Source organism: Engystomops pustulosus, chromosome 1 (assembly GCF_040894005.1).
Source record: "Engystomops pustulosus chromosome 1, aEngPut4.maternal, whole genome shotgun sequence".
Classification (NCBI taxonomy): Eukaryota; Metazoa; Chordata; class Amphibia; order Anura; family Leptodactylidae; genus Engystomops; species Engystomops pustulosus.
Genome location: NC_092411.1, coordinates 191,437,631 through 191,464,790, shown reverse-complemented (window position 1 = coordinate 191,464,790; position 27,160 = coordinate 191,437,631). Strand labels below are relative to the sequence as shown.

General features: G+C 39.7%; 1 protein-coding gene across 1 annotated transcript; it reads right to left on the bottom strand.

The window, feature by feature from the left end:
* Positions 1 to 1,038: 1,038 nt before the first annotated feature.
* On the bottom strand, positions 1,039 to 27,160 carry SCARB2 (scavenger receptor class B member 2). The gene is made up of 12 exons (XM_072116292.1): positions 26,784 to 27,160; positions 24,598 to 24,755; positions 13,505 to 13,652; positions 12,715 to 12,915; positions 10,554 to 10,645; positions 9,721 to 9,840; positions 8,977 to 9,155; positions 8,586 to 8,704; positions 6,627 to 6,700; positions 4,800 to 4,851; positions 2,261 to 2,419; positions 1,039 to 2,014 (listed from the first exon to the last, which is right to left on the bottom strand). Exons 1-12 carry the CDS (start codon positions 26,898 to 26,900, stop codon positions 1,973 to 1,975), a joined length of 1,461 nt encoding a protein of 486 aa, XP_071972393.1. The 5' UTR covers positions 26,901 to 27,160; the 3' UTR covers positions 1,039 to 1,972.

Sequence of the window (27,160 nt, the reverse complement as noted above, 5' to 3'; positions counted from 1 at the left end):
AGGCAAGAGAACAAAGTATGTCAGGGGAGAAGCATAATACAAAGCATGTGGATTATGTAAGCTTTCCCTGCTCCAGTCTATATAGATAAACTGGCTAATGGTCTGCAACAATGTGGTGACCACCTATTGTGACGGGTCTATTGGCTACAATATTGTTTAGTTAAAATTAAAAAAAAAAATCTTCTGAAGATTCCCTTTAAAATGGACACAAATTTAGCATACATCAATAGTATGGGTGAATACATAAAACTTTGTGGTATCAGATTAAAGTGACTTTCTTTGGCTCTAATCATCCCACCACCTGCCTTCCAAACTGATGTTCACTCTAAAATCCTAAGAATGTTATCTTTCCTGCAAGAGAGATCAGTAAGAAATAGATACACAGATAATGCCGAATGTATAACTCCTAGAAAATGAAGTTTACAAGTCTATAATGTTAAGAATCCATGTGATTTCTGCAGTTTGCTGAAAGGAGAGGTATTCTTTAAGGTTATGTTTGCACAGATGACAGAATTGTTCTCATGAATCTGAGTCATTGTCAAACTGAGCTACCTGAAGAGAACCTACCTGGTTGTTAACATATGGAACACAGATTTACTTATATGACCATATGTACGGTATGTTTCTGGACCAGAGATGAATACACTGAAAGCATTATTCATATAGTCAAAGAGGTTGACCATTCCTTTACATGCCCATATGCCATATACCTAAATGTTTCTCATGTCATTAAGCAGTCCTGCTACTTACTTTTGTCATGTGTGTACAGCCGGAATGATTCTTTATTTACTTGGGCTTTGCTGAATAGGTGGAGCTGGTGCAGCACATCATGACCCCACCTCAGCCATTATGCGGCTTCCAGGAAGACAATGAAGGGGCTGCAGTGGACAGGCTGTGTGAGAAGTGAAGAGAGGGTGATGTCACGTGGACATCCAGCAGAGCCTTTGCAGAGAGGCTTTTTGTTTATAAAAAGGGCAGCAGGAAAAGCACAGGGAAAGGAGACAAACACACAGGTACACATACATGCAGAGACATGTCTAATAGAAGAGATTTATTGAAAAGTGGCCAATGCCTTTAAGTAATTTACTTACAGAAGGCCAGGTCCAATAAGCCATAGCCAAAGAATTGTGAAAAAAGTCCAATACAAAGCAATAATTGCATTCAGTGGTGAAAAAAATGTTTGCTGAAATATTGATTCAACATTACTCAGTGTCTGAGGGATTATTCAAAAGACCTTCAAGATTTTACACAAGTACCAATATTATCTCAATTAAGTTATGTACAGACAAGGTAATTCTTGACAACAGAATGGCATATGATATTATTTGGTTATTCCAGGACACCAGTATGGCACATGACATTCTTGAATTATTCCGGGACACTAGTGTGGTACAGGAGGTTTTTGGATTAATCTGCGGCACCATTAAAGCACAGGATATTACTGGATATTATTGGATTGACACAAGTATGGTACAGGGTGTTGTTTGATCCACTATTATTTTGATAGAGTGAGATCTGTTATGTTTATGTAATCAGCGTGTCACCAAATATAACCAATAAATGATGTATATATAGACTGTTGTATAGAAATAAATCATACATGCTGTGTGTGTTTTCTGTAACCAAACATTTTGGGAAATATTATACTGTAAAATACAGAAAACAAATGGCGAAAATCTAACCAGGATTTGACCATGTTTGCATGACACTGAACTATTAATGTCAATCACACTAAACAAAACAAAAAAAAATTAATCCAATCAGTACTTAATACATGTATCTGTTAAGATGTGCTTAGTACTTTATATCGGAAAGTCACTGGTGTCACCAAATGCTCCAACAAGCATCACTCAGGAACATGGCGTTTCATATGACTCCTCGGTCTACAGGACGTAGAACAATGTCTCCATTTTCTAGCCCAGATGGACAGCAATAATCTTACATAGTCCATTTTTGAGTGTTTCTACATAAATTATGATGTTCTTATAAGTGGTCCTCTCTCTTCTTCTGTTCCCTAGAGAATACAAGGAAAGACACAATACAGTTACAACACCACTTACAACATACATTTATGTATGCTGGTCAAAAAGGGTTTTAATGGCTAAACTTTACTGGAATATATAAATTGTAACATAAGAAATACAAACTCAACTGGTAATTATTATTGTACAGTTGTTATTACCAGGTGTTTATTTTATAACATGTAAAATTAGAAAATTAATTTTATTTGGCTTTTAAGTAAACTATGAATGTAACTTACCTCCTCCCTTGTTCTGGATGGACGGCAAACAAGTACAACAAATACTATGCCAAATATAATTCCGAGTGCCATGATCATGAACGGTACATTAGCTAACACTCTGGCTTCCAATAGAACCGATTTGAGTTTTCTAGCTGACTGGTCATCAATGAGGACACTCTGGGGAAAAATTTAACATGAATTTTTTTTTTTATGGAAACAAAGAATGTTTTTAGTACAAATGAAAAGGTGTGCCAAAACTTCAGGCATTGGTAAATGTGTGGTTAAACTTAAATCTCTTGGTAAATAGAAAGTAGAGCACGCACACTTACATGTAGGTGTGTGCCCCCTCTGGCAAGACCTGCTCTTCTTTAACCCCTTCACGACTGCCATAAGGCTATTTAGGTCTTATTTGCACATGTCCCGTGCAGAAAGGACATCTATAAACGTATCGACAGTGACCAACTTCAAATGGTCTTAGCTCCTGAACCTGTCAGCTGAAAGCAGAATATAGAAGAAGCTGCAGGATACTTCACTTTGCAGAAGTACTTGCGCCCTTTGCAGGTGCAGCTGAACTGGGGAAAGGGTAATGGAATAATGCTGTACACATTTATAACAAATTTTGGTAAAAGTAACTACTTATTTTAAAAAAAAAACTTTAATTGGAAAAATTCAATTTGTTGTTAATTATTGGTAACGTTTATAAAGAAAAAAAAAACTATGCTTTCAAGTTTAAGTTTCACATGCCATGAAAAAATCTAAGTAAAAATTGTTATGATATGTAAAGCATTTCCAGAGATATCGTCATTTAAAGTGACATAGCAGAACCTCAAAAATTGACCTGGGCATTCAGGCACAAATGACCATTGATCATAAAGGAGTTAAGCTTTCTATGCCCTTATTTTTAAGAAAAAAAAGCCTTAAAAATGATGTAAATGAGCCTGAGGGGCGCCAGGCTCCATTAACACCTATGGACCCTGGAGCTCCGCAAGGCTAATTTGCATCATTTTAAAAGCCTTTAAAAAAAAAAAAAAAAAACAGGGCATAAAAAGCTAAAAGAAGAGCAGATCCTACCAGATGGGGGAAATACTAGTATGTCAGTGGGCTTGGTCTACAATCCTTCATCCTGGTGGCAGATGTCCTTTAAAGGGAACCTACCACCACGATTCTACCTATAAAGGACGTGAGGATAGCCCTTTTTAGAGCTAATCCCGCAATCTTTTAAAAATCTTGAATACCCTAATATGTAAATTTTCTAAAGTGGCTACTGGGGCATGGATTGGCGGACATGAGGCTACACGTTGTGGCTACTCCACGCCCCAGTATCTCTCCTCCTACCCCGACATCTTCCCATGCGCAGAACGCAGGTCCACGGCCACTGCTCCGAAGCCGGAGCTACTGCACATGCACAGAACTCCGGCGTCTTGGACGAGGATGTCAGGGTAGGAGGAGAAAAGAAGCTACTGGGGGCGTGGAGTAGCCGCGACGTGTAGCCTCATGTCCGGCTACTCCATGCCCCAGTAGCCGCTTTAGAAAATTTACACATTAGGGTATTAAATATTTTAAAGGATAGGAGGGATGTGAGGATCAGCTCTAAAAGGGCTATCCTCACGTACCATTCATCCACCTACCACTCATTCTACCTTTATAGGTAGAATCGTGGTGGTAGGTTCCCTTTAAGAAGAGTGTAAAGACCATAAAAGGCCACGCCTTCTCCAAAGACCAGGACTGTTTTTAAAAAAAATGCTATGAGTCTGAAGGGCTCCTAGGGTTGTTACAAAAGCGTGTTTGACAAAATAGGTATTTGTAAAGACATTGTTCTGGTCTGCAAGGTCTATTCTATATTCATGCAGGTGAAGCTACAATACAGAGGGCCGAGTTTATCCATGCTTGAGTTTGATGGTAGATTTCCTTTAGGCGTTTTAGACACTTTCTGGCTTGCTAATAATAATTGCAAAAACTGTAATTGAAAACTAAGCCAATAAAATATTGCTTTGCGTCACAAGAATATTGCATCACATCTGTAACACCCAAATGTAGCCTATACCAGTGATTTTCAACCAGTATGCCGCGACACATGGTCGGGTGTGCCGCGAGGAAAGCTCCCCAAACTATAGTGCCCCCTGTGTTTTGTTTCCCAGAGAAATGTAAAATGAGAAATACTATAGTCATGAGGCTGGAGTACTACAAGTACCAGCTCATATGCAGAGTATATGAGCTGGCACTTGTACTCTGGCCTCATGGCCATAGTACTTTTCATTGTACCCCTTCATATTGCAGTATATGAGCCACATAATAATCAGCACCATATACTAAAAACAGGGAGAAACTGAGAACTGTTGAGGAAGAGCTTCGTGTGTGTCTTTCCACCATTCCTGCCAGGATATCCCTTTTGTGTTTATCGAAAATAAATTTAGAATCTATATTATTAACTATATGTATAATATAACTGTTTAGTGTCATTTTTTGCTATTTTGGTTGGTGGTGTGCCGCGGCTCAAAAAAGGTTGAAAATCACTGGCCTATACAACAGCACATTACCATTGATTTAAAGTGTTTACCTCATTGAGATGCATAACTGGAAAATAGAGAGTCTGGATTTGCTGAGTAATTCTGAAAACATAAACAAAAAAATATTGAAGTTCCTTTGAAAACCCAATCTGGTTTGGAATTTGGAGAGATAGGAACATAGCGGTGTTCACTTTTGACTACCACTATTTCTAGGCAAACAGTAGCTTGTACTATTTTATTCTCTAGCTCCCCCTTCCATTAGTAGATCCAGGCTGGTCTTGGCCAGCCCAGGACCACCCATCTGACTGTAGAGAACACACTGTCACCACCTATTATTCTAAGTTGGCCGACATTCCTAGGAGAGTTAGTTCCTCATCATTTCCTGCTTGTTAACTGTATCTAAGCGGTATTCTCCATACACTTTGCATTCATGGGCAGCACTTTATTCTTGTTTACACTCAGCCTCTGAATAACTGGCATATTTTATGCTCTATATCAGTGATGGCAAAGCTTTTAGAAACCAGGTGCCCAAACTACAACCAAAACACACTTATTTATTTAAGTGCCAGCACAGCAATTTAAGCAGTAATTTATTGCTACCTGTTCTACCACAACTTTCAATCATATTGGCCTCTATTGTTGTAGCATCTCGCCATGGTCCCCCTGTACAGGAAGAAACATGTGGCCAGGAGGAGCTCTAAAGATAATCCGTCCCATGTTCTAACTCTTCCTGCAGCCCCAAGAAATCAAGAATGGCTTGCTTTCAAATAGCACTGAGAGCAGCATTTCTTGAGTCTCCCGGGACTGCAGGATGATTCTTTGAGTTCTATGTCGAGTGCTATTGTGATGGCTTGGGTGCTCAAAAAGAGGGTTCCGAGTGCCATCTCTGGCACTTGTGCCATAGGTTCAACACCACTGCTCTATATAGATTTGGTGGTTGGGAGGAAGGTGGTTGGGGTTTGCGGTCCCATTTTTTATGTAACAATTATTTCTAAAACAGCCTTCACCATCGATTAATAGTACAACTAGAAAGATTTCAGCTGTTATTAAAGGGGTTTTCCCATGAAAGAAAATTCAATACTCAATTTAACCCCCTTACTTTACAATTTTAATTTGTTTTATTACAGTTTTAGCTCCTATCACTCCCTCAGCTGGTCGGTGTAAAAGTCCACATTCTCTAAGCAGACATATTATGATCCCTTTGTGCTGTGTGGTGACAATATGGTTAGATAATCAGAGTCCAGGTTTATATACACTTTCATTCAGCCTCTGAACTTGTATCTGACACATAGAAGGAGAGAGGAGAAATATCAGAGATGATGAGATCCATGAGATGCCTATTACACAGCTCTACTTTAACGGCCATAACATACACTGTCAGCTCTACTGTGCCTCCCTCCTCTCCCCTGGATAAAGACCTTATAGGTCAGTTGCTTGTAGCTTTACTCCCCTCACAATGTATTGTTTGCTGGAAGGAAGTCTGTGTGTGTGAGCTCCTCCAGGAATGCAAGGGTAGGGGCTGGAGTGCAGAGAGCAGCTCAGAGCAGTGTCAGACAGGAGAACAATATGTCCCGCAGACTCTAAAATCAGAAGATTCAGGTTCGGTCCTGGGGTAACTGAATTTGTGTGCACCGGGACTGATAGAGACAGGTTGGAATTATATCTGTGAAATTTAGTTTTTTTGTTAAGAATATTGAATTAGAGAATGTGTTATTTTGTTATCCTGATAAAATTTAAGTATCTTCGTGGGAATACACCTTTAATATTCAAAATTATATTCTAACATGACATACATTTATATATGTATAAAGTACACACACATATTGATACATATTGTATATCACAAGATTTGGTATAGAATAATTTGCCATACTTACAGATACTCTGGAATTTTTCGTACATGGACATTGATCTGCATGCGCTTGGCCGCTCGAGTTAATATTCCAGTGAGCTGAAAGAAAGATGAAATACGGTTAATGCACTGTACACATTTCTTTCTTTGTGATATCACAAGTGGTGTTTTCCCCTAAAACTAAGGCCAATATTTGAAGATTAAATTTTGTGCATAAAACAAAAGACATGAAAAGTTATAGATGACAACTTGCTCTTTAAGGTTTATGGAATGGATTTTGTGGAGGGAGACTTCCTAACATATACAGTTTGAATCTACATTAACAGAACTAGCAGAATGTGTGAGAATTCTGGCATAATTTGAGGGAGAAAAAACTTTTCTGACAAGTTTTTTTATGAATGATCTGTTGATATGTAGTTTATTTGGAAAAGGTGTTGTCTTATAAAAAGCGCCATGTCCTGAATTGCGACACTGTGTGCTTAGAGGGCATCTACCACCAGGACGAAAGATTGTATGCAAATGAGGATAAGGGGCTCCAGGCTCCATTAACACCTATAAAGGGTGGAGCCCCTCAGGCTCATTTGCATATAGTTCTTCCCCCCCAGGTGTAGATGCCATTTAAATATGCAACAAACTTTTAGCTAATAGTGTAAAGTTATGCAAACTAACAAGAGAGGTTTACTTAGACTATACAGTATAAGGGCTCAATCACACTGCCGTTCATGGGGACGTACATAGACGGCAGTTGCGGCCCGGCGGCGGTACACCGCAAAAAGAAAGAGCATGCTCTACCTTTTTGCAAGTGTGCAGACGTGCGCCGCTGTTTCCTAAGGAGGGAGGAGGGGTATAACCCAACATCAGACACTATGATAAATCCTGTGCAGTTAATGACTGCTGGACCTTTGCAAAGTGCTATTTTTAGACAATTTTGGTTGATATGCAGTACTGTTTTTAAAAACAAAAATGCAGTATACAAAAGCATTAATATAAAGCATTAATAATGCTTTATATATTTCCCAATCCCACTCTACTTCTGGTTTTGCCTTAAAAAAATAAAATAAACCATCTGCATTTTAAAAAATTGCATCACAGATTAAAGAAGAGATGCAAGCAAATTCAGCATTTTTAAATCCACATTACAGGAAATGGCTCATATGATTTTATGCTCCTCATTTCCTCTGTCAGCTGCTTAAAAACACAGTCAAAGTTCAAGTGTTAGGATGTGCATGTGATATCACTAGGTGTGACACATCGTTCCTGTGATACGCTTTATACAAACGGGCAAAGTACAAACAGAAATCTTCTGCATCTGTCATAAGATGAGAACAATATACAGTAACTAATGGATCGTTACTTGAAGAAAAAAAAAACTTCCTTTAAACCAAGTAATACATTTCTATGGGCCTAATCCTTTTCTTCCCACAAACATTTTCAAGGTGCAGTTTGCAGGATTGTCCTTTACAAATTTGGCTGTTGACAAACAAATCTATTTAAGAAAATATATTTTTAGGCCATTTTGGAACCTTATTTAACATTATGTCACAAAACTCACCTTGATTCACAGTGCAACCATAAACAGTTCATATTTGCAGAGCAGAGAAAACATTCCCAGTGTTATCATCTTTATGCTTTATATTTCACTTTGCTGATTTATTAGCAGTGGTGTCACATCCCATTATTTAAATGAATAAAACATTGAAGGCATATTTTTCATTTTTGTTCCAATGGTTATATTCTTATTATATCCATACTCATCACACCTATCTTAAAGGTCTTTTCCAAATATTGTGGAGAACCCTGTGAAACAGGGGTGGTGTAGAAGAAGTGACGTCCTGTGGTAGAAGGTTGTCACTTATAGGTTTAAAAACATCTGGCCAGACGCTGAAGGCAATAAGTACTGGAGCAAATTGTGAGCAAGTGTTCTGAGAAAACCTTTAAACCTTTTTACAATGTTAATACTAGATTTCTTGTACAGTTATCATACCGGATTGATGTCCAAGAATGTTTCATGATCTTCTTTCTTAGGACTTATTCCAACTATGCTGTCAATAACGGATTTATCAGCCTGGTAGAAATGTGGAGAGGACAATATAATAGGAGCACCTGTGAAAACAAATATACAAAAATAGATTTACAAAATCTGCTCAACATATCATTAAAAAAAGTCATTAAAACAGATATGATATAGATTCTTTTTTTATTAGGATATGAGGAAAGGAGTGATAAATCCTTGAAACATCAAATATCATATCTGAATACATTTTACTCCTCATGTTACCTCTGGTGCTTATCAAGTCCTATTTGTCTACATATACACTCTGTTCCTTAATCTAGATGTGGAATTTTGCCACCTGTTATGTCACACTCTTACGTACCTTCCTTGCACATACTAACATTGAGCAGTCCTGATGGAAGACAATTTCCTTCTGGCACACAGAATCCTGCATTGTTAGGATTGATGGTCACATTGGCAAAAACCTTGGCTGGTGGGGTAAAACGATAGATAGGAATTCCCTTCACATATTCTGATGCTTCATAAACTGCATAAATAGACCTAGCAAAAGGAATGGGATTGTAAAATGTCAAGGAAGGAAGAAGGGGGGGGGGGGGTATAGAACTGAAAGGACAAGGGCTACAATCTTAAAAAGTTAAAAAACAAGTTAAAGAATGATTCTTTAATGAATGAGGCTACAGGTAGACGTATTGATGTATTAAAGGGGTTGGTCAATAATAAACTTTACCAGGGTAAGTGCAAAACACTAATAGGGTAAATCATATTGTACTTACCCTGGTAAAATTTGCATGTGGTCCATGTGCATGTCCATGTGACATGTGCAGTGATTACTGTGTGCATGGGCCCCTCCATCTGCAAATGGACATGAGACGTCACAGGAAGAGCCAAGTTCTGCTGTCAGCCAGTCATGGTACCCACCGCTCCAATGGACCACAGCCAAACTTTACTGGGGTAAATACAATTAGGGAGACCCTAACAGGGTCTTGAATAACACTGGTAAAGTTTGTTGTCAGTAGCCAAACTCCTTAATGTGCAATTCTAGTAATGCAGTCATCTTTTTTTTATGCATATCTATATCTACATATCTATAATAATCTTTTCTTACCGGCAAAGGTCTGATGAAAATATGTAAAGGATATCATCTTTATTTATTAGTGGGTGAAAAGAAGTTCCATCTGTTCCATTAATCATATTACATGCATCTGATGTCCACCATGAGAGATTTCTGATCAAAACAGAAATTTTTTTTTATAAAAAGCAAAATCAATCAAATGTTAGGTCATGTTCATGAACATCAATGTCAGTGTGGGAAAGAGCAGGGCAAGTATCACAGCAACCTTAGGACTTATTCAAAAGGGCTTGTCCATTGCGCATCCGCAAAAAATGAGGATGTGTGATGTTCAAGTTTAGTCCATATTTATTCGCATCAGTTTTTTCAGATCCACAAAAAAAGGAAGGTTTTCTCATGTATATTTTGCCTAGCCCAGCTGGTTGCCTAGCTACATTTGAAGTAAAACGGACTGCATACGGATGTCATCCGTGTCCCGAATGTTTTTTCTGCATATCCATTGACTCCTATGGAGGTCCGTGGTCTGCATGCGAGAAAAAAAATGGCGCATGTTGCAATTTTTTTCTCACTGTCTGCCCATCCAGTCAGTCAAAAAAGACGGCATAAGGACCTCAAAAACGCCCTTCTGAATAAGCCCTACAGGTGGCACAACTATAACAAGGATTTCCCTTTTTTTAAGAAGTTGTATGAGGTAACATTGTAAGGTTATAGAAATATACCAAAATCCATCTGTTGCTATTAAAAAAAACATCTATGCTACTTTTAATATAAGTTATAACTTCATAGGCTTCTAGTGAGCTACCTTCTAAAAAGTGGAGCTAGAGGATATGCTTCCTTTCTCAATGATTAAGAAAACATTCTATTGCTACCTTTTTCTATTCCATTCCACAATCTTGGTAAAATCCAGGTATTCTTTGGAACCGCTCAGGAACACATATGTTTCATTTGTTGTTGCATTCATCTGAAAAAATGTGCAAAGTGTTAAACATATAAAGCAGATGTGTCATATAGTAAGGTAAAGGCAAGGCCACTTAAAGGGGTGCTCTGAGATTCAGGAAATTGGATTCCTACAAAATAAAAGCAAAACTTTAAATGTGTAATTGTGACTCCAACTATTGGCTAATTGTATGACACATCCCTTTTATTAAAAGGAAATCTACCACCATTGTATGACGGTTTTTAGCACTTACTGCTGGGTTCTGTGCTGCTGATTCCTGAACATATCTATGTTGGCAGAAAAACCTATACTTTTGGCACACAGGCTGAACCATGCAGCTCTCTGTACAGGATTCTCTCTCTGCAATTCAAAAGCGCTACTGTGTGCATGAAGAAGTACAGCCGCAGGTATTGAGATTGCATGTAACTAAGGATGAATATTCAGTTACCTGCTACTGGGAGCTGCGGCTTCCTGAGTGGGATCCATGAAGAAGTCCTGTACAAACCACGTGTACCTGAGGTTGTGGGTGACTAAGGACACGTTCGTTGTTGAGATCTCCAATAAACACATTCTTTGTTACTTACAACCTCCGATAGCAGCGGCTAGGACATGCATGCAAACTTGGGGGGGGGGGGATCCTGTTCTTATCTATGTGTCGTCAGTGACTTGGAAACTGCAGGTATATTAAAAACACAAAGGCTTTGGTGAATGCCTAAATTATACCAACAACAGTTTTCAGTGTTTGATGTGCTTCATCAAGATTACATTACTTTAATCCATCTGCATATACAGCTCCAATGTCCCATATACGGCAACAACGAACCCATGGGCTTATATCTGGCTTCCTTTCTTCCCCTCTTCACTGGAATCCATAGGTTAATAAGAATATACTATACAGGCGGTCCCCTACTTAAGGACACCCGACTTACAGACAACCCATAATTACAGACGGACCCCTCTTCCCACTGTGACCTCTGGTGAAGCTCTCTGGATGCTTTACTATAGTCCCAGACTGCAATGACCAGCTGTAAGATGTCTGTAATGAAGCTTTATTGATAATCCTTGGTCCCATTACAGCAAAAAAATTTTGAAACTCCAATTGTCACTGGGGCAAAAAAAAAAAAAAAAATTTGTCTAGAACTTCAATGATAACATATACAGTTTCGACTTACATACAAATTCAACTTAAGAACAAACCTCCAGACCCTATCTTGTATGTAACCCGGGGACTGCCTGTATATACGAATTTACTATATTAATTAACTAAGGGTATACTCTAGAGCACAAATAGGGTTCATCGGAGGTCACGACTGAGATTATTTGTGTGCCAGTAAAACTATTATAACACTTATTTGATGCAAAATAGCCATGCATTTTACAACGTTCTACAACTAAAGACCCTTTTACAGTGATGCTTTAAAAAAAAGTGTATGATATTTGAGGCCTATGGCTTGATTAACTTGGTTTGGCCCCCCTGATATTAGTAAGAGATAGGATTTTCTGCATGGTTATTGTTTGAAATGACTCGTACAGCAACTCATGGTTTGGCTAATGGCTCCCTCGTAAATATTTTCAGCAGTCATTGTTTGCCAATTTCACTACACATTAATACTTTTAGCTGAATTTATGTACTTCCTTGAATGAAGATGGCTTGAGCTTGGGACTGTTTGCCTACATTTACATTGGACTTAAAGTCTTGGGCAATTCTTGGACTGGAGAGATCGTAGGGAGGGGCTGGTTGTTTATCTACTCTGTTTTTGTCTGTGTTTTGTAATTTTTATTGCAAAAATCAAATAAAAAATGTTTTAACTAAAAAAAGATTCTATTACAAGGGCTGATATTAGGAACATACCAATCACAACATAACTGGTGAAATGTCACTTGTTTTAAGAGGCTTCAAACAGTAAACCATACATCTTGTCCACTATTTACATGGGGTGATAAGCTAAAAAATAAAGATGGCATTGCATCAAAGGCCTAATTAATCTCACCTCTTCACATGGAATATTGCTCGATCTGATATTTAATTAAAAATGTGGCTTTATGTGGTTGTTTAATTCCCCAAATCCCCACCTCGCATTTGTAAAGCTTACCTTGTAGAACAAGCCAAAAGTTGCACTAATTTGTGGTATCACAGCGTGTACAAGAGACAGTATAGGATCTTTGTAACCCCATAGTAGTTCATGGACCGATCTTGTAAGGAATATTTGTTCATTGTAAGTTTTCAACACGGCATTCACTATTTTTTCTATTAAATTAAAATACTTATTGTTTGTGGACATTTCCAGCAGTGTCTGAAATAAAGAGGATGGCAATGCTTATAACAATTCTATTACTAAAAACAACCAAAACTTCAGTAATTTTAGTTAGAGATTAAAATCTAATTCTACTGCCATACGTGCAGAGAAAATGTTGACAGGCAAGGAGGCCTGCTAAACCCACCCACATTGGATGATTGACATCATTCTAGTACAAATACCCATGCTGGAAGAAAGTGACATCATGCGAGAGGCGTGAATTCTTGTCATCTTGACATCTTGTCCCCCCGCTCCATGCTGTTAATTATAACTTTCTTTTCTAGGTGATCAAAATTAGCATTGGACAGCGCTGGAATCAAGGTGAAGAGGAGCAGGGGGTGAGTATTAATAGGATTTTTTTTTTTTATGTTTTTGAGGTGGTTGGTTTCTTTTGTGGAGTTACAGTATAAGACTGTTCACATTTGTTATTTATTTTGTTTTATCCATTTTCTTCTGTAAGGAAAATCACAGTACAGAACTAAAAAGTTGCCAACTGCAGCGATAATTAACTATGGGCTGGAGGCTTTGATAAAATTTTTACACTTCCACTAATATACTGCTTAAGCATTGATACAATAAAACTTACCACAATAGGAATATTTATTGTCCGAATTAAGTCCACTTCTGGGTCCCCCACCGATTTTTCACGTTCAAAAACATAAGTCTTGAGACTCAAGGCAGACACTTCAGTACCATTCTCAAGAAATTCTACATCCTCTTTTGGACGATATTCCCTAAAAAATAAGTGGGAAAACGGAATGAGTTTGAAATTAAGCACTTTAAACTAAATCTACTACATGGAAGCACAATTACATGCTGGCGTGTGCCACCTGAAACAGGATTGGTTCTTCTTCATGCTGCTGGTTTTTGAGAAAACAGTCTTTTAGGGTGAAGACACACATGGCGTTTTTGGGCCGTTTTTACTAAGTGCGTTTTCAGATCGTTAAAAACGCATGCGTTAAAAAACGCATCCGTTTTTTAAAAACGCACACGTTTTTTGAAAACGCATGCGTTTTGTCCGGTTTTCATTGCGCAATTTCGGAAAACCGGACAAAACCGCATGCATTTTTAAAAAACGGATGCGTTTTTTAACGCATGCGTTTTTAACGATCTTAAAACGCACTTAGTAAAAACGGGCCAAAAACGCCATGTGTGTCTTCACCCTTAGAATTATGTTAATGTCTTCGTTTGACCCAAGGCTACATGGCTTCTGCAGATTTGTTACAATGAGCCAGTGGCTCATTGTAATGAATGACCTGCAAAAATGCCATATATTACAATACAGACGTATCGCAGTATAAGGTAGGAGCGATCTGACCATCTAGGGTTAATGTACCCTAGATGGTCTAAGAAATAGTGAAAAAAAAAAGTTTAAAAAATAAAAACAATTATAAAATATTAAAAATTCAAATCACCCCCATTTCTCTAAATGTGATATAAAACATAATAAACAGTAAAAATCACAGACACATTAGGTATCCCCACATCCCAAAATGCCCGATCTATCAAAATATAAAAACAGTTACGACTGGTGGTGACTTCCAAGACGGAAATGGTGCTCAAATGTCCGAAATGCGACTTTTACACCTTTTTACATCACATAAAAATGGAATAAAAAAATGATCAAAATGTTGCACAGACCTCAAAATTGTAGCAATGAAAACGTTGGCTCATTTTGCAAAAAATTACACCACACACAGCTCCGTGCACCAAAGTATGAAAAAGTTATTAGCTTCAGAAGATGGCAAATTTTTTTTTCTTTTTTGTATACATTCGTTTAATTTTTGAAAATGTATTAAAACGCAATTAAACCTGTAGAAATTTGGTATCACCGCGATCGCACCGAACCAAAGAATGAAGCTGTTATTTGGAGCGCACAGTCAAAGTTGTAAAAACTGAGCCCACAAGAACGTGACGCACGTGCAATTTTTCCACATTTGGAATTTTTTTCCAGCTTCGCAGGACACAGCATGGAATAATAAATAACATCACGCGAAATTAGCATTTGTTACGCACAAAATAAGCCCTCACACAGGTCTGTACACGTAAAAATGAAAAAGTTATGGATTTTTGAAGGTGGAGAGCGAGAAATTAGCGAAAAAACCCTGCGTCCTTAAAGGGAACCTGTCACCAGGAGAGCCTGTCACCAGGAGTCTCCACAGAGCATAGTACATACACTGCCAAAGTGTTTTTGTATTAAAAATTGGTATGGTAATGGTAATTGGTAAGATATGTTATATTGTACCTTTCATTAGCATCTGCTGTGTGACTAGGCAGTTGCCAATTGGGAGGGACTGGAAAGGAGCAGTCCCCCCCACCCTTGGGAAACATGTGACCTTTTCAAATATATGAATAACTCCCCACACTCGGGATTGGCTGTAGAGGAGCAGGGGGCGTCGCTAAGCCAAGTGATGGGTGTTTTCATATATTTGAAAAGGTCACATGGAGAAGCTGTTCCCCAAGGGTGGGGGGGAACTGCTCCTTTCCACACCCTCCCAAAAGGCAACTGCCAAGTCACACAGCAGATGCTAATGAAAGGTACAATATAACATATCTTTTTTTCTGTAAAACCAATTTTTAATACAAAACACTTTGGCAGTGTATGTCCTATGCTCTGTGGAGACTGGGGGAGTGCTAAAAATGGGTCTCCTGGTGACAGGTTCCCTTTAAGGGGTTAAAAGGAGGCTGGTGCTTGGCATCATTGTTTCTCTTCTGTTAACCATGGTTATCTCTAATGAAACACGTGCAGTCATCATTGCACTGCACAAAACTGGCCTAACAGGGAAGAGTATCGCAGCTAGAAAGATTGCACCTCAGTTAACAATCTATCGCATCATCAAGGAATTCAAGAAAAGAGGTTCCATTGTTAAGTAATTTACCAATATAAATCTATTAAAAGTTCTGCACCGATTTTTTTTTTATATGTAAACTGAAGCCTCCTGTCTTTTACCTCATCAGCCAGATATTCCCAACAATACAATGGCTGCAGATGGAGGGTCATATGATCTTATCTGTCCATGAACAATCGCCCTGCCAAGACCTTGATCTTATAATCGTGAATACTATGATAATATCCTGGGAAGGCAATTGTTCACATTTTATTCTAAGTGGTCATTTTATGAACAATTTCACAGGTAAAACCTACAGATCTCCTATTAATTGAAACATGGATTTTTATGAAGTTTTGATATTAAATGTTAAAGGGGTTTTCCACAGGTTGAAAAACATTGCTGCTTTCTTCTAAAAACTATTTCACATTTGACCATGGGTAGTACATTGGTATGGACATTCCCTATGCAAAAAAAAAACTGTTGCCCACTTCATCTTCCCTTTATTATGTGAAGTACACTTCCCTTTTAATTGGTTATTCACTCAGCACCCTTTGATGTATGGTTCAAGATTCTCACTTGATATAAAGATACTAGCTGACCAGACCACTGATCTGTGTGAAATAAAAAACTGTGAATAATAATACCTGTGATTTTAGTTGAATGTGGCTTCAGATACAGAATTTGCAGCCATTTTTTTTATCCTTAAATCAACATCTGTTTTACTGATACGAGGTGACCAAAAACTGATATATGTGAACTCTAATCACATCTAAGATGTGATCCTAATCTTAGGGTCTTAATCTGTAGTCTTTCAACCTCTATGCCCTTTTTAAATCTATTTTTGGCACATGCATCGGCAGTGCATGAATTTATGAATTTGTTTTCATCACTCTTTGGGAGACATAGTAAAGAGTAGACTGTGTGTGAAGAGAGCATTTGAGAATTAGTAAAAATTAAATATGTTTATGATTGCTTATATAGGTGGTCCCTGACTTAAGAACACCCAACTTACAGACAACCCCTAGTTAAAAACGTCCCTCTGGATATTAATTAACTGTTCTTTTGGAGTCTAAGGCTACAGATATAGACTGTAAGAGTTATCAAAGGTGTCTTCAAATAAGATTTAATTGTTAATCCTCGTTCTTATGTTCTTATGAGCTTTAAAATACAATTCTCAAAAAGACCAACAAATTTTTGGCTGGAGTTACAATTCTAAAATATACAGTTTCAACTTACATACAAATTCAACTTAAGAACAAACCTACAGGATCAATCCTGTACGTAACCCGTGGATTGCCTGTATAGTTAAAATCTATGCTGGTGTTCCCCTCTACCGTCTACTAGTGTAGACGGTGTGTGGTGCCGTGCAAGTTCCAGATGCAGAATGGGGCAGCAGTCCAAATTATTGCAGACATCCCTCCCAACCAGGTCCATGGCCTGGCTGCTATACCATGGCATCCAATTCCGTCATGGAAGATCACATAAGCATACAATAAGCTGGGATATTGCCTGTTCCATGAAGGAGTCATGAGTAGGGATTGATTATATCCACCTGCCTCCTCATACATAACTATGCCCCTTCACTCCCTTCTTCCTCTGCCAATACAGGTGGACCCCTACTTAAGGACACCCGACTTCCAGAAGACCCCTAGTTAAAGACAGACCCCTCTGGCCACAGTGACCTCTGTTGAAGTTGTCTGAATGCTTTACTATAGTCCCAGACTGCAATAATCAGCTGTAATGTGTCTGTAATGAAGCTTTATTAATCCTTAGTCCCATTACATCTTGTATGTATGTAGCCCAGGGACTGCCTGTATATGTGTCCAAGGCCTGTCCCCCATACAGAAAAATTATTCCAATATCTAAGTGTCGATGTATTCCCTAACTCTTCCTCCACCTTATATTACATTGCCTCAAAGCCTCTCTCTTTACATAGATGTTTTCCATGCCGAAAATGGGAACACTATTACAGCAGCTAGTGAGTCATTTGTGATAAAAGTACACAATTAACTTGCTAGGCCTGTTTTTCCTTTACTGGGCACGGACTATCCACCGCAATTTATGAAAGGTGCCAATGTTTTCTAGTACAAAAACACATATGCCAGATGGCACATTTCACCCATTGGTCAGAAAGAAGGAAAATAGTTAAAGAGGACCTTTCACCACCCCAGACTTTCCAAACTGAACATACCATAAAGCAGGCTCTAGCATCCTGATTCTGGGGCACTTGGAATTTTCCTTCTAGCCCCCTCCGTTCCAGAGATATGACCCCCGGGATTCTGAGGTCTGTATGGTCAGAATGGAGGAGCTGCAGCACGGGTGGAGGGTGGGGGGTAAGTATGCTAAAATCTTCTGACACCATCCAATCAGTGTCGGATGGTGTCAGATAAGAGACTCCTTTGTATTGGGGTGAGCACGCGCCGAGCAGCGGCTGTGCCCTCCCGGCATCATGTGTCTGCAGTGCCGAGTGCGCGCAGCTTCTTGTCCCTTGCAGCACACGGAACACAGTGTGATCTCGCGAGATTACGCTGTGTTCCAATCTAAAGCGCACCCAGCACTGCAGACACATGATGCCGGGAGCGCGCAGCCGCTGCTCGGCGCATGCTCACCCCAATACAAAGGAGTCTGATTGGATGGTGTCAGAAGATTTTACCATACTCATACCCTCCCACCCGTGCTGCAGCTCCTCCTTTCTGACCATTCAGACCTAGGAATCGTCAGATCCCGGGGGTCATATCTCTGGAACGGAGGGGGCTACATGGAAAATTCCAAGTGCCCCAGAATCAGGATGCTAGAGCCTGCTTTATGGTATGTTCAGTTTGGAAAGTCTGGGGTGGTGAAAGGTCCTCTTTAAAAGAGTAATCTTTATTTGTTAACACTATTAAAAAATGTAGCAAACACGCTATCAATAAGCAACACTGTATATATAATGAACAGTATTATTAAAAAACACAGCATAAGTGCGTGTTTAACCCTTTGAAATGTAGATCACAGTAGCTGTGAAGCAATAGACTTTTTGTGGTGTAACCAGCAAGCTTCTGTTAACTTCAGTCTGACAATCCGGATAGATGGGATAAATCCTTTCTATGAAATGTTTTATAGTACACACATAATGCTTTACATCCTATATATTGTTCCACCTATTCTGGCGTACTTGTATTCATGTCTCTAGCCTCCACCATTCTGAAGTGATCAATGTCATTGTGGGGAATTTATTAAGACTGCAGTTTGAAGGTGCGGTCACAAGTCACGTTTAACGCATGCGTTTAAAAACGCATTGCAACAGCTGAAGAGAGATTTGCATAATTAAACAGTTGTTAACACATGCGTTAATGCAAGCATTAACATTTTAGCTGTTTAATTAGGCACATCTCTCTTCAGCTGTTGCAATGCGTTTTTAAACGCATGCATTATATGCAACCGCACCCTCAAATGCCAGTATTAATTTTGTGTCATCACGCAAAGAGGCCGGGTTCGACCTCTTTAGACCAGCAATCTTTTAGACTAGGTATGACCTGGTGGAGATTCCAACTATAGCTTTTGGGCCGTTTTTAAGCAGACTATTCAAAAACACATGCGTTAAAAAAAGTTTTTGTTTTTGACCGGTTTTACCAATTATGTTAATTAAAACGGGTCAAAAACGAATGCGTGTTTTTGAACACACACATTTTTTAACTGACTGCTTAAAAAAAGTCCCAAACACGGGTTCAAAACGCCACGTGTGCCGCGGGCCTTAGGCTACATTCACACTGCCGTATGGGAGACGTATATACACCGTATATACAGGAGCTGTGCAGTGTAGCACAAGTGCGGCCCCATACCGTTTCGTAGCCGGGGGAAAGATAGGACATGTCCTATATTTCCCTGGAATACAGCGCCGTGCGCCATACTTCGCTATGGGGAGGGGTGGGGGTAAACGCTGCTATGGTACATCGGGTGAATTTAGCCTTACTTTACCCATTTTCAAATACAGGCAGTCCCCGGGTTACATACAAGATAGGGTCTGTAGGTTTGTTCTTAAGCTGAGTTTGTATGCAAGTCGGAACTGTATATTTTATCATTGTAATCCCAGCCAGAACTTTTTTGGTCTCTGTGACAATTGGATTTTAAAAATGTTGGGTTGTCATAAGAATCAATATTAACACTAAAGCTTCATTACAGACACCTGTGATAACTGTTACAGCTGATCATTGTAGCCTAGACTAAAGTACAGAAAATTACCAATATCCAGAGGTCCGTTTGTAACTAGGGGTCGTATGTAAGTCGAGTGTTCTTAAGTAGGGACCGCCTGTACTTCACTATACTATAGAAATTGAGTTCAGCTCTGCTCTGCTCTATGTACAGGCAGTTCCCGGGTTACGGGATAGGTTTGTACTTAATGTTCTTAAGGTATGTATTTAAGTTGAATTTGTATGCAAGTCGGAAATGGTATATTTTATAATTGTAACTCAAAACAAAAAATTTTTTGTCACTGGGAAAATTAGATTTTCACAATATGTGCAGAGGGTAATTTCTTGCAATGTAAAACTTCTGATGGGATAAATTTATCTTGGATTTGGAATTCCCCCTTTTCATTAATTTTGTTGATGCTTACAAGATAAAAGTTCAAACCAATTTTTAGCACTTAAGCTGTGGCGAAACTTGAAGCTGATGGCCCTAAGTGCAAAGTCTGTGCCAGGACCTCAACTATAATGTATGGTTTATATTACTAGTTTTCTTATATGGTAACAGCTTATGGGCCCCCTAAGCCTCTTGGGCCTGGTTCCATTATTGGCTGTGGAATAAAATACATTTTTAATCATTGGTAGTAAGGCATTTCAATTAATTTTTTTCTAACTATTTTTTCACCACAAACACCCTAGGGCAGTGGTGGCGAACTTATGGCACGGGTACCAGAGGTGGCACTCAGAGCCCTTTCTATGGGCACTCAGGTCTTCACCCCAGGTCAGAGTTCACCAAACACTGCATCTTTCTGCAGTCCCAGGCAAACTAAGAGATGCTGCTTTCAGTGCTATTTGACAGTTTGTTTGCTGTTTTGGAACTGAGGGAAAAGTGAGAAGGTGTTGACAGAACTGCATTATCTTTGGAGGTCATCATGTTGGACCAGACCAGTCTTCCTTTACAGAGAGACCCTGGAGAGCAGCTACACTGATAATCCGTATTTGCCCTCCTTCTTTTAACTGGTGGCCTCAGACCGCCAATACAGTTGAAAAATGTGAAACAACAGGTAGCAATAAGTCACTGCTTAAAATGCCATGTTGGCACTTCACGGTAAATAAGTGGATTTCGGTTGTAGTTTGGGCGCTCGGTCTCTAAAAGGTTCACCATCACTGCCCTAGGGGGTCTGATTGCTCAGACATTATATTGCACTTTAAAGATTGTTGACTTTCATCAAATTACTGATATTCTTTGATGTCAATTGCCAACATCTATAAGAAGCTTCATCGTTTACTTAGAGTGGATAAAAGCTGGCCGCTGGTCATGTAACAGAGGTGCCCGGCTCAGTACAGAGAGTAATCATGCGCCTGTGTGACATCACATGATCAGGGTCCTTTTTTATGGAAGGACAGCACGTAGAGATGCTTACAACCATGAGGAATTGATAAGTAAAGTATATTGAAAATTGTATAACTTTTCATTACACAAGCAATGTCAACTATTGGCTGAAAGAGGATAACACCTTTAAGCCCCATTCCCATATTCCTTTTGAACAAGCGTTCATAGGTCATATCAGCCCGACAGTTGGTCAGTGCAGATAACTCTTAGAGCCTGGTTGTATTACATAAAGATCTCATTTTTATAACCTCCTTGTTTAAAACCATTTAATCTCAATAGGGCACATTTATCAAGTGTCTGAAAGTCAGAATATTTCCAGTTGCCCATGGCAACCAAAAATATTCTGACTTTCAGACACTTGATAAATCTGTCCCATTATGTCGGTTATTGTTTAATTTCAACCCTGACAATAATATAAGCTAAAGAGCCTTGTGTATCAGTGGGATCTAATTAGTTCTTAATGTTGCCAGCCATGTGGAGATCAGCTATAAAAGAAAACTAGTTATCCATACACAGACATGAACTTATTATGTGTCAGGCTGCACTGGAGTATAAAATAGATATAGGAAGGCATTTTACATAACTTAATAGAGTGTAACTACCGTATATTCCGGTGTATAAGACGACTTTTGAAGACTGAAAAATCTTCTGTCTGGTCTGGGATTGTCTTATATGCCAGTAATGTTTCTCACCTTTCCCGCGATCCACCGAAGCTCCGCTGCTGGTCAGTCAGAGGCCCGCACCTGACCCCTGCGCTGCGCTGATAACTCGGCTCAGCACAGCGGGCAGATGTTTTGAATTGTGACAACCGCGGGCCTGCCTGTTACAGCGCACGGACTGTTCTGCATCTGGTCCGTGCGCTGGATCAGGGAGGGCCCGGAGCTGTCATAATTCAAAATTAGAACGGGCCCCCAATCCGCCCCCGTCCCACCCACCACACACTACTTACCCGCCGTCGACACCCATCACTTTCGCTGACGCAGGCTATGTGACGCGTCTGCCTGCGCCGGGTCTGCTGAGGTCTATGACCCGGCACCTGACCTGCAGACACGTCATCAGCCGTCGCCTGCGCCGGGTCCCCTGATCAGAGGCAGCACGAAGAGGAGCGGGTTAAGGTAAGAATTATGTTTTTTATTTAGCTTAAATATATAGGGCCCTGTTTGGTGGTGGGGGACATTATTTATGGCTACTGGGGGTGCAGACAGTAGTTATAGCTACTGGAGGGGGCATTAATTAGGACTACTGGGGGGCAGGACAGTAATTATAGCTCCTGGGGGGGGGGCAGGACAGTAATTATAGCTCCTGGGGGGGGGGCAGGACAGTAATTATAGCTACTGGGGGGCAGGACATTAATTATAGCTACTGGGGGGGGCAGGACATTAATTATGGCTACTGGGGGGGGCAGGACATTAATTATGGCTTCTTGGAGGGGGGCATAATTTTAATTTTTACTGGTGTTTTGTATGCGTTGGAAAAGAGGTAGTCTTATACAGCGAATATATCTTAAACTCTATATATTTAACAGGAAAGTAGGGGGGTCGTCTTCTACACCAGGTCGTCTTATACGCCGGAATATACGGTAAGTCATGAGAGAGGAACAATGAGTAAAATAGAATATACCATATCTTCTTATTTTTATGATGCTGTATAATTTATGAGACTTCACAAATGTCAAATTACAACAAATACTAAATCTTTTACAATCATCTCAGCTCTACAATAATACAGTCATAAATGTACAAAGGTCATATGATGGGCACATAGTATCATGAATCCTTAGAGTCACGGCATGTTAATCAGGGCTCTGTCTAATGAGTCATGCACACGTGTGACATCACATGACCATCAATCACAGCAAGCAGAGATGTAGAAAACATGAGGAAATAAAAGAAAGTAACAGAATATTGTATAACTTTTCATTATACAAACAGCAAAACATATTTGCCGAAACTGGACAACCCCTTTAAGTTTCTGCCAACTAGTTCATTGAGTCTTTGTTTTATTAGAATAAAAGGTGACAGGTATATTTTTACAGGGAAATGTTCAGTGTCAAAGCTGTCAGTGGGATTTCTTATAGCTAGTAGCCCATTCTCCGCTGCACTAGTTCCTATAGGCTCTCTGTAGCTCATGCTGTGCTCTCCTCACTGCAGGCTAGTAGACACAGAACTTTTTATTTTTTTTAAATAATTATTTTTCTAAGTGAAGGAATATTTGAAGCAAATAAAGTAATCATTTTCGCATGGAAAGCAGTTCTGCCCCTACAATATAGCAATGGGAGGAGAGGACGGGCATCCTAATTAGGCCGGAGTATCATGAAACAGTTTTATTGAATAAGCACCTAACATTCACAATGACGTGTCTGGCATGATCAAACAATCTGAGAGGAGATATAAATTACTTATTAGATGAGTTGGAAGAAAATAAGTGTAGTTTCTCTTGTTTTTTTTTTTTTATTCTTAGTCATAAAAATAGAGACACAATTATTATACGCTGCTGCTCAATTTGCCAGCGTATGATAGTACTTTGTTAACGGGGCAGTTCTGCATGGAGCCACATGGGTTACGCCATATCTGTTCGGATCAGCAGACCCCTGTGACAACATCAAGGGGCTGCTGATCGGTATCTATGACTGCCAGGAGCCAGGCTACAAAAGTAGAGCACTATGAGGGGGAATGATAATTGCAGTGCGCAAAAACTGAGATTATTTCAGTGCTGCTACGCCAGAAACTGACATAGCAGGACTGATAAATTCCCCCCTATATCTTCACTATATATTGTATGTGCGTTAAGAACCCCTGAAATGATACCTAAGTAAAAGGAAGAAGAAAAAAAAAAAATTAAATCACCCCCTTTCCCTAGTACTGTACATATAACAATAATCATCCCATAAGGTGAACTCTGTAATGGTATTATGACATAACAAAACAAAACAATATAAATTTGGTATCTTTGTGATTGTACTGACCTAAAGAATAAAAGAATAAAGTGGAAGTGTTTTTGGGAAACTGTAAAAAAAAATCCCACATAAAAATTACATTTTTGAATTTATTTTTCCAACATATTAAATGGTACAACTAGGAAGTACCATTTTCCAGCAGATAACAAGCACTTATATGGCCCTGTAAATGGATAGATATAAAAGATGTGGCTTTTGGAAGTGAAAAACAGAAAAATACAAAGACTGAAAATGGTCTGGTGTTGTATGGGTTAATGATGGCTGTGTTTTACCGCCGCATCCCCATCCTCTCTGGCAGAGAAGCAGCTTATAATATTTCAATGTGATCATACTTACCGGTAAGTATATGGCCCAATTTCATCTACCACAGGCTTTTCTCCGTTTAAGACCTCCATTGGGTTAGTGACATTAAAAAAATAGAATTGCATGTAGATTGGAGGAGGGGGATTGGTCCAGTCATTAAAAATGTCGGTTCCATTCTTTAACACTGTTGCCTGGAATAAAATAAACAGAATAACCATCCTTCAAGTCACCAATATGTAGTAACAATACAATATGAGATATATGCTATAAAATGTAAGATGACTAGTAAGAAACCAGACACTGGGGCGGATCTTTACTATATTACACTAAGTGAACTATGGCTTAGTAAATAACAGTACAGGCAGTCCCCGAGTTACATATGAGATATGTTCTGTAGGTTTGTTCTTAAGTTGAATTTGTATGCAAGTCGAAACTCTATATATTTTATAATTGTAAACCCAGACAAAATTTTTTAGGTCTCTGTAACCAAGGTCGGTCTGGCACAGCATAAGGCCAGTGAATCCCCCGGTGGGCCCGAACACTTGGCACTGACACAGCGGCTTCCGTTCGGATCCATTGCCGGCACGTCGCACTATAACCTTAGATGCATAGCCATGTCATGACTAACACGCGGCCGCGCATCCCTCCCTGTCCCACAGCAATAGCGACAGGACACAGGATGAGGTAAGGCGAGTAATTTTCCTTTTTTTCCTATTGGCAAAAGAGGGGGAGGGTGGGGATGTGGCAATGTGTATGGGGGGCCTTAATAGAATCTGGAGAGCTGGTGGCAATGTATATGGGGGGCCTTACTAGAATCTGGAGGTGGGTGTCAAAGTGTATGGGGGGCGGGTCTTACTAGAATCTGAAGGGGGGGGGTAATGTGTATGTAATTATATAATTGATGCTTTTCTACTCCTCCACCCCCAAAAAAGTTAAATATTATGTCTTTTTAAAGTGTTGCAGAATTTGTTGTTACTATATAAATAAAGATTATTATTATGTGGGGTGTCTCCCCACAATTTTAAGATGGATTTTCTCCTTTTATTTTTTTGGAAATGTGTACATTTTATTTTATTTATTTTTTTGTTTTAATTACTATACAGCGCTCAAAGGGTTAAAAGGGTATTCCCACAAAGACAAGTTTCTTATATGTACTCAGGATAACAAAAAAAACACATTCTCTAATTAGCTGTTATTAAATAAAATGCAGCATTTCACAGATATAAGTCTAACCTGTCTCTATCAGTCCTGGTGTATACAATTTCATTTTCCACTAGACACGACTCTGACTTAGGATGGTGGCCGTCATATTGGATTCCTGTGTGACTCCATGCTGTGTGGCTGTAGCCCCGTTCCCTGCACGGAGCTCACACTGCTGCACACTGAGACACAGACACTTCCCACCAGGAGATTGTGAGGAGAGAGAGACGCTGCAAACTACAAGCTATGAGGACATAAGTGATCCGGGGACAGGGGGAGGCAGGCACAGATCTGTGAGATGTAGCAGAGCCCACAGTGTAATGGTCTATCAACCTCTGTGTAATCATCTCATGCATCTCTGATCTGTCCAATCTCTTTCTCTTCCTGCATGTGGCATATGTTTGTGTGCAAGGAGCTGGAGGGCATCTTCGCACGCAGCGTTTTTTTCGCATTTTTAAACGCATCCAAAACGAAAGTGGGAGGGGGTTTGGCCAAAACGCATATGTGTTTGCAATGAAACGCATGAGTTTCAGGCAGACCCCCCTCACAATTTTGTTTTGGATGTGTTTAAAAACACAAGAAAAACGTCACGTGGGAAGGCGCCCTAAGTTTGAAGCTGAATTGTATAAAATGAGGGTTATGAATACTTTTTAAATCCACTGTATGTCCATTACTATAGATGTCTTTTTGGACAAGCTATTTGCACTGGCAGCCACAGAGATTGCAACATAACCACAATGCAAATCCAGATCATCTGCTGCCTACATAAAGCTGCTCCAGAGACACTTTTTAACTGGTTTCACTAATGGTGTTACATTAAATGAACACAAAGAGCATCTTAATTTTACAGAATAATATAAATAACTTAAATTTTGGGCACATTACAGAAGTTTCTACTTAAGTGAGAGCTCTTAATTTTAGGGAAAATTAAAAGTGCCCTAATTTAAAGAGACACCTTGATTTTTCGGAGATGTTATAAATTCACTTGAAGCTGATACCGATGTAATACAGTCACTGACCTTTTTCACCTCCCGCTCCACGGTGTCCATGAAGGTGTGAGCCACCAGCAGCACGATGCTCACGATGAGCAGCAGCAGAGACAGGGCACCACAGGAGTACATTGCCCAGCGCGCCATAGCCACCTGGGGGACAGCTACCGGACAATCACAGCCCCGGCAGTGCGCCTTGTTTACAGACAGCCGCAGGTTAGAGGCTGGGCGACGCCTCGCAGTGCTAGCAGTGTCCGCCCAGTGCCGCCTGTGTGTGAGGCGTGCGGGCTCCCGCTCTCATTCCCACAGCTATGACAGTTTCGTTTCTCTCTCTGAGCACCCTGTGTCTCTTCTCACGTCGCAGGACAATGACGACTCTCGTGCATAAAGCCGATACAAAGCTGAGG